Source organism: Anabrus simplex, chromosome 8, assembly GCF_040414725.1.
Source record: "Anabrus simplex isolate iqAnaSimp1 chromosome 8, ASM4041472v1, whole genome shotgun sequence".
NCBI lineage: Eukaryota > Metazoa > Arthropoda > Insecta > Orthoptera > Tettigoniidae > Anabrus > Anabrus simplex.
The window spans coordinates 15,607,872-15,616,210 of NC_090272.1; the positions used below are offsets into that span (position 1 = coordinate 15,607,872).

At 36.9% G+C, this 8,339-nt stretch overlaps 1 protein-coding gene across 1 annotated transcript in view; it reads left to right on the forward strand.

Moving 5' to 3' along the window:
- pps (protein partner of snf) overlaps positions 1-7,150 on the forward strand; it is a 709,730-nt gene extending 702,580 nt beyond the window's left edge. The window contains exon 18 of the mRNA XM_067153098.2: positions 996-7,150. Coding sequence (XP_067009199.2) covers positions 996-2,696 — 1,701 coding nt within the window. The 3' untranslated portion in view covers positions 2,697-7,150. The remainder of the gene's footprint in view (positions 1-995) is intronic.
- Positions 7,151-8,339: the final 1,189 nt, after the last annotated feature.

Here is an 8,339-nt window from a genome sequence, read left to right on the forward strand (position 1 = left end):
ATAATTGTTAAAATTGATGAGGTAAAACATTCCAATTTGTGTATTTGTAATTTGGCTCCAACCAAAATAATTCGCCCTAGGATTCATGAGGTAGTCAACGTTGGTCACTCTCTATTTAAATGGAGTGCACAGTGCAAGTGAACAGCTTTTGTTGATTATAAACTGAGGCTGTGCTAAGACAGAGTTAAAACAACACCAGCTTCAAATGAAGATAGTTAAAAACATCATTAGGTTCTTCCTAGTTGACTAAAGGACTGCGTATATTTTGTTGTTGAAGTGTGGGAAAGTCAGTTGTTGGTTGAATGGGCAACGGTCGAAAATGTTGTGCAGTGCAATCGGTGTTTGAGCTGTCCTACATGTGAGGGAAATCTTGAAAGCTGTTGAGCTGTTACCTAATTGTTAGGAGGTTTGTGGAGCAGTTGCAATTCAGCATGTTTTGTTTTCCTCTTACATGACTTTCACTTTTATTACATGGTTGACAGTCTAGCTTAGAAATGCTCCTAATTTCTTGGTACTTGCTATTTAGAAGCCTGCAGATGAGATGTACAATGAAGAACAGCCTCCATTGCATTGATAACATTGGTCGGTAGAAATCCCTCTATTGGACAAATGAATGTTCATAGTTATTCTGTGGCTGGTATAAAGAGACAATGCAAATTCAACAATAATAAACCTTTAAAGATGTAGAGATTTAGGAGAAATGAATGCAGTATACTTGAGTGACTTAGCATGAAGTTTCATGTTTTAACCAAGAAGAATGCCTCTGATTAAATTTAGTGGGTGTGCATTTTATTTTGTGACAAATGGTGCAAAGAAATTGATGGGGATATTCGTGTATATTCAACAGAAGCTTGTTGTATATACTATGGCTCATTATATCACAGAGTTACTTTGATAATAGAGGAGGAGAAAGAAACTGTGTTCATAGAATGTCATGTTATTAGGGAAAGGGTATGTTGTTTTCTAGTTACAGCAGTTTTTATTTTCTTTTGCAGGTTAATTCTATGATGCAGAGCTTTATGCTTGGTTCAGGTGATGAACCTAACGTATCAGATGATGGTGACGAGAATGAGGCTTACAGCCCTTCACGATCATTTACACCGCCTCCAGCTGCAATTCCATTTGCGAGTCCCAGTGAACCTCCATCGTCTGTTTTATCTACACTACCTCCTAATATTTCCTTGCCTTCAAATCTTCATGAAATTTTAGCGAGCATTAAGAAACGAGAAAGTGATACAAGTAGTGCTGCTACCCCTAGCAAAGGAATCAACCTCAAGACTGATCCAATTGTACAGAATTATGGAACACAATCTGCAGACTTGGAACAGAGCCAAAGGAATCCTGCTGTTGAGGACTACATGGTTCAGTCATCAAGAGAAACTTCCCCAGACCCTTACGCTCAGGACACTGTGGATCCGACAGCTTCACCTCCTGAAACAGTGTCTGCAAATGTATTGCAATCAGCATCATCTGCTTTACTCTCCTTATCCACACCAGTTGTGCATTCTCTGGGAAGCGACAGTAGAACACACAGGGATCCTCGACAGCGAGGATCTTCAACACCGGACTCCATGAAGCTACCAGGAAGTACACTAAGTTCATTATCCGATGATGATTTGATCAAGAAAGCAGCAGAGATGGAGAAGGAGCTTATTGAGCCTGCCGTAGTCACTAATGTTTCAAGTGAAAAGACTGCTAGTGTCTCAAATCCAATTCTGCACCAACCTCTGCCACCAGGTATTGATGCATTACAGTCTCTGACTGGGGCAGTGCCTCCACCCCCACCACCACCTCCACCACCACCACCTCCCCCTACGAGTGCTATGGTTCTCAAGCCTGTACCAGTTTCACAACCTCTACCTCCTGGTGTAGAAGATGAAGAATATCCATCCTTCAGTGCACCATTTGTACCTCCTCCTCCTGGTATGGAAGATGATGAATATTCCTCATTTACTGCTCCATATGTAGCTCCTGCTTCGAGTGCTCCGAACCCTCCCCTTCCACCGCATTCACTGCCCGTTTCTCCACGAATTGGACCACCTCCTGTGAGCTATCCTGTTCGTCCATCTGCTCCTGTACCACCATACCGCATGCCTCATCACTTTACAACACCTCCAAATTTCACGGCACCACCACCTCCTATAGTAAGTCCTCAAGGAAATGCGTATGCATCTACATTTGGATCATCATCTACTGTTTATTCTGCAACAAAGACAGTTGTTGAAGAATCTGGTGGACCTTCAAAGTTGAAACGTAAGTATGAAAGTGAAGTGGATGATAGTGTCAAGCGGGACTGTGTTGAATCTCCAAGTAGCAGTAGTCTGGAATCATGGGACAGTAAAGTGCCCATCCCGGTTCGGGGTCGATTTGGTTCCAGAAATAGGAATTTTATGAGAGGTGGTTCTAACAGTCAGAGAGGTTTTCGAAATCGTGGTGTAAATCTTCACAGACAAAGGTGGAACCATCGTCAGGGAAAGTCAAGCAGTAATAGTTCGCATTATGATGCTGGCATCAGATCAGAATGGGACATGCACATCAAGGAATTTGAAGAGAAGCATCGAGAAAGATCTAGGGAACTAAGGCAGAGGGATAGATGTCGAGATAATAGGTCGTTCAGTAACAGTCGGAGATCTCATAGTAGTACAAGAAGTGGCAAAAAAAGAGATAGTGATTCTAGTGTTGGTTCTTCACAGTGAATTACTAAAGACTATGAGATTTGTGTTAATGTGTTTTACTTTTACATATTTGTACAGTTCTACAAAGTGTAAATTATGAGCATTTATTTTTCAAGTCTTGAAATACGAGTGAGGTGCAAATGTTGGTGCCATAATCAGAATTTCTGCAGGTTTGTTGTGTTTCTTAGAGTAATTTAGTATATGAAGGTGAACAGTAGGTAATTAAAGCGTTCAGTGAAGACATTTCCAAATATTTTTGTATGTTGAAAGTTGAGTATTTCTCATAATTTTAACAATCATTCAAGAAGTTACTGAAATATTTCTTCATATATGTAATTGTGTTGTTTTATTTATGTGTTCTGTTTAGCATAGTTTATTCATGAAAATGAAATCGTACACTTTGACTGTACTCTTTCTTTGTAAATATCTTCCATATAAATTGCTCTGAACACTTTTATTACCTCTCTTTCTTTCATTCAGTGCTGTAGAAATTCTCTTTATGGACACCATCACATTCATTTTACAAAAACTATAAACTTGTGAAGGGTAAACATCTTGTAGATGGTTTGAAAAATCATGACATATTGCATGGCAGATCAGTTGTATATATTTACATTATATCTTCCATCATTTTGATACAGAACCATTTCAACATTGTTTGGTTCTGAACCTTGATTCTTTAGGTTCCTTACTTTGAAATTATAAATCATGTAGGGGGCAGCATATCAGAAATGTTAAGTTCTTATATAAAATAACTATGGATTCAATAGGTAAATAAGACCAGAAAATGCTCCGCTATGCAATTCATGGTATATAGAATTAATCTATATGTTTTTCTCATAAATACATTTTTTTCTTTTCACATTGAGCATTTAGTGTTTGAATATTAATTGCATGTAACATCATAAGTGTGGGATTTTATTTTTTAAATTTAAAAATACATATCAGACTGAACACACTCATAGTAGATGAAAGCTAGTGAAAATGTAATACAGTACACAAAAGGATTTTCAAATCTTTCGTGGAAGGAGAATATTCCGAGGTTGCTGGGTATGTCTGTGTATCTAACTAAAGCTAATATCACATCCTGAATGACATGATTCTTTTTTCCAAATTGCTGCATTCCATAGATAGTATAATTTTAGTGTTGAGGAATTTAGCAGGTTGCGAAACCCAAGCAGTTGCAATCCAGTATCTGCAGGCCAGTAGAGTTCTTCAGTTGTTGCCATTCAACCCAGGCCAGCCTAAGAAAAGCTTATAGTTTTCCTATAAGAAAACAGTAAAGGATTTGGCAAAACATTTGAACATTTTTAATTATTTTGGGTTGTAGTAGTCTGTTAGTGTTTACATCTTCACATAATATTTCCTTAACGAGAGAAAGGCTATAGGAGCAAATTACTTCCCTTCATTTTCATTCATCACTATTTTACTTTTTTTGAGAATCAAGGTTCAGAGAAAAGTTCTTTTTTATGTAGATATTTTACATATCTTTTTCTCTTTGTGTTCCAAAGTTATTAAAGATGTGAAATTCTGAGGTGTCATTACAATTTACTGATTTTGTTTCTAAATTTTATTTTCACATCCACTACTTTGTTTTCTCCCGTTAAATTGAAACAAACTGAGTTGTAATGCATTTATTACATTACATTTTGTAATTGTGCTTCTTACTATGCCTTCCACAGAAATTTATTAGATCCAAAATGGAAATGCTTTGTTGTTTATATTTTAGTAGTCGTGAGAAGTGAATATTTTTAATTTACATATTGCATCATTATGAATCACCCAGAGCAATTTTGCAGTACATTGGATTTTTAGGAACTCTCAGAGGAGAATAAGAGTGAGTATTGATAATTGACTGAGATGGAATGTTATGCATTCCACACTGAGGATGGGCAGGCTAGGTGAAAACTAGGATTAGACATGGCTCTGCATGTGGTCACTATTCCTCTAACTAAATTAAAATAGAATGACGTTTTGTTCTTGAAAGAACATCATCAGATTCTATTAAATCACACTTAGTTATTTAGAAATGTTTAATATTATATTTAAATACTTAGGAACTTGTCTCAATGATGTCGTCTTTCCTCTCCACTTAAGCATAGAGTGAGACGTGTTGCTCTGTCAGTGGCACAAGTCCAGCCACGCTCCCTGCCCTGGTTAGATCAATGACATGCTGTATTTTTACTTTCAGGTGTTTTATGTTTAGTGCTCCCCTTATTATTATCAACCTCATATTACAATTCTCTTGTAAACTACGCAAGGGTTCTTAATGGGCATCTAATGGACTGCCTAATGTACCGATAATTTTCTCTTGTGTCGTTTTCACCTTCTTCAGGTCTTTTGAAACAGTACTTGCAGGTTATTATCATCTTCTTTTTTAAAATCTGGCATGAAAATTTAGTTTTGCTTGGCCTGTAAATGTGGCATTTGAGTTTATTCAAATTAAGCTACCATTTTCAGTGTTGTTGTTATCGTAATTTGAAAACTATTTAGAGGTTGTCTTTTAATTGGGATAGCTACTGAAGTAACAGACTGCAATACATGTATACAGAAACTAAATTTCCATGCCAGATTTCTTTTTTTTTCTTTAAATATTAAAAAGCTACAAGTACTGTTCCAAAAGACCCAAAGAACCCTTGCATATTTCACAAGAGAATTATTGTAATATGAGGATGATAATAATAAGGGCGGGGAGCGTGGCTGGACTCGTGCCACTGACAGATCAACACATCTCACTCTGTGCTTGAGTGGAAAGGAAAGACGACATCATTGAGACAACTATTTAAACATTTGTAAATATCTGAGCATGATGATGTCTTTTCAAGAACGAAACCTGTCATGTTTATAATACTGTTACCATATGTTTTATTTTTAGGTAGTTTATAAATTTATTATTCAAAATTAGTTTTGGCAGACTGAAGAACTTAACAGTTATACGAGTCGAAAATGAAAGAGAGATCACAGTATTGCTCTCTCAAGAGGTGCAGTAGCGTTACCCCTGTCCACTGTTCGCCACACCTTGCCCAATTGCAATTGTATTTTGACTATATAATACCCACCTATGGAAGTTATAAAGGCCGGGAATTGTGCCTGGATCATTAAGACACTAAAGATGCAATCTGTATCACATGCTACATTAATGAACTACTCCAGTCCTCTGTCCCTCTCGTGTGGCTGTGTATGCACTTCTTCTTCTTCTCTTCTGAGTTAGTAGCCTCTTGCTGGTGAAGCTGAACGACTATTGCGTCCTGCACTGGGGTGCTTGCTCTTGACAGTACTGTAAGCGGTGGTACCGGTTGCTACCCCTTTAGCTGTTCCTCCCAACGAGAACAACTCCCATCCTCTGCCAGATCATCCCTTCATTGTGCCATCAAGGAGAGAAACTCCAACAGACCAGTGTAACGTGCATCTCCATGGTGTGGGAATTCTCAGACTCGCACAATGCTAGCGGACGGACATACATCTTGTGGTTTGTGCTCAGTGCTCCTATTGTGCTATTTTCCATCTACCTTCTGAGTACTACCATACTATCCCAGGTCACATAAAGTGGCTGTTTGATGGACCATGTTGTGTGAAATTACAAATCAAGGTTTATGTAAGTAATGAAGATGAAAAGGAAATTGCTGTATGACAGTTAAGTAGAGGCTTCATTTGCATTACCTCTGAATTTAAATATTTTGGTTTAAATATGTTCGCCGGGCTGAGTGGCTCAGACGGTTAAGGCGCTGGCCTTCTAACCCCAACTTGGCAGGTTCGATCCTGGCTCAGTCCGGTGGTATTTGAAGGTGCTCAAATACGACAGCCCCGTGTCGGTAGATTTACTGGCACGTAAAAGAACTCCTGCGGGACTAAATTCCGGCACCTCAGCGTCTCCGAAGACCTTAAAAAGTAGTTAGTGGGACGTTAAACAAATAATATTATTATTATTATTATTATTATTATTATTATTATTATTATTATTATTATTATTATTATTATTAAATATGTTCTTTTTAATTGGAAGGTGGAATGAAACCATGTATCACAAATGTTGACACAAAATATGAAAAACTGTAACACATTCAGTTTAATAGAGAACTTAAGAAAGCCGGGCTGAGTAGCTCAGGCGGTTGAGGCTCTGGCCTTCTGACCCCAACTTGGCAGATTCAATCCTGGCTCAGTCCAGTGGTGTTTTAAGGTGCTCAAATACACCAGCCTCACGTAAGTAGATTTACTGACACGTAATAGAACTCCCGCAGGACTAAATTACAGCACCTCAGCTTCTCCAAAAACTGTAAAAGTAGTTAGAGGTACGTAAAGCAAAAAACATTATTAGAATTTAAGAAAATAAATGCAAACACATTTACTTTCACAGAAATTTGTTCTTTGATGTTCAGTAGCCACTGCACATAATTCCCATTCAACTTTGCACCATTTGTCTGGAGGTTGCAGTTCATTAAAATATTTTTCAGGCATGAAAAGTTCAAAAGGTTTAACCCAAATATATCAGCAAGATGCCCTTTTGAAACCAGAGAAATGAAACTGTTCAGGCGAGAAAGCCTACTATTTCAGTTATAAGTGGATGTGACTAGTGGTAATCAACACATACTGGTACTTCTGTTACTTTATGAATTCAAAGTTAAAGTATATATGCAACTTCCTGCTGGAAGGGAGAATTCTTCTTTACAAGTCTTTTGTGCAGTATACAAAGCATTTCCATATTAGATATAATGAAGGGAGTGGCAGATGATTTTGGCTGGCAACAGAAACAGCCGTACAAGATTAACCATGCTTTTATATTCCCATCCTGTAGACTACAGTATTTTGAAAAGGTAAATTTGAGGAGTGACCTTTATTTGTGGTACCTATATTATTATGAAACAAACAGTTTATGGCTATTCAACTCATTGGTTATTTTTATTTTTACCAGCTAGTCAAAACCTTGTGTTATCACATCATTGTAGACTTAGGTTTGTAAGTAGTTATGTGTATGTCTGTGTATATGTATATATGAGTGTGAGTGTGTGTGTGTGTGTGTGTGTAAAGTTTTACAGCCTTTACCAGATTTGAGCAGGGTATGTGTATAACAAGGTGCATATGCTAGCATACTTGCATTCCATTTATTAAATTTTTGGTTCAAATCTGGTTGAATATTCAATAACCTTTTCACAGAATTGTGAAACATGGTTTATTTAAGCCTTTGACATATAGGCTAATATTGCATATGTTTGTGAGATGGTGTGATTCCCAGTGCAAAAAATAATTTAATTTGAACTGTTGATGATGTCAAACCTCAGTAGAAAACAGTTTGATTGACTGGAAAATTATTAACGATTTTTAAAGTGTTATTATAGAGCAGCTTTTATATGCAGTTGTAAATATCATGTGTATGTATTGTGTATATATCTGTTGTTAAATGTAAGATTGCCTACTGTATGAGTTATCCATTCTTTTCATAAATATTTCTTCTTTTGCACAAATAATTTTAGTATTGTTTTCTTTTTGGCATTTTTCACTAAATGCTGAGATTTTTATAATAAAGAAATGAGAGTATGAATTTATTCCCTTTGATAGCATATTGCTTTTTATTTCTTAATCCTTAATTGAACTGCTGCTGTATATATTCTAAAATATCCTGTTTCCTCTTTAACATCATCAGTAAATTGGAAGTAGATCTTACAGTTA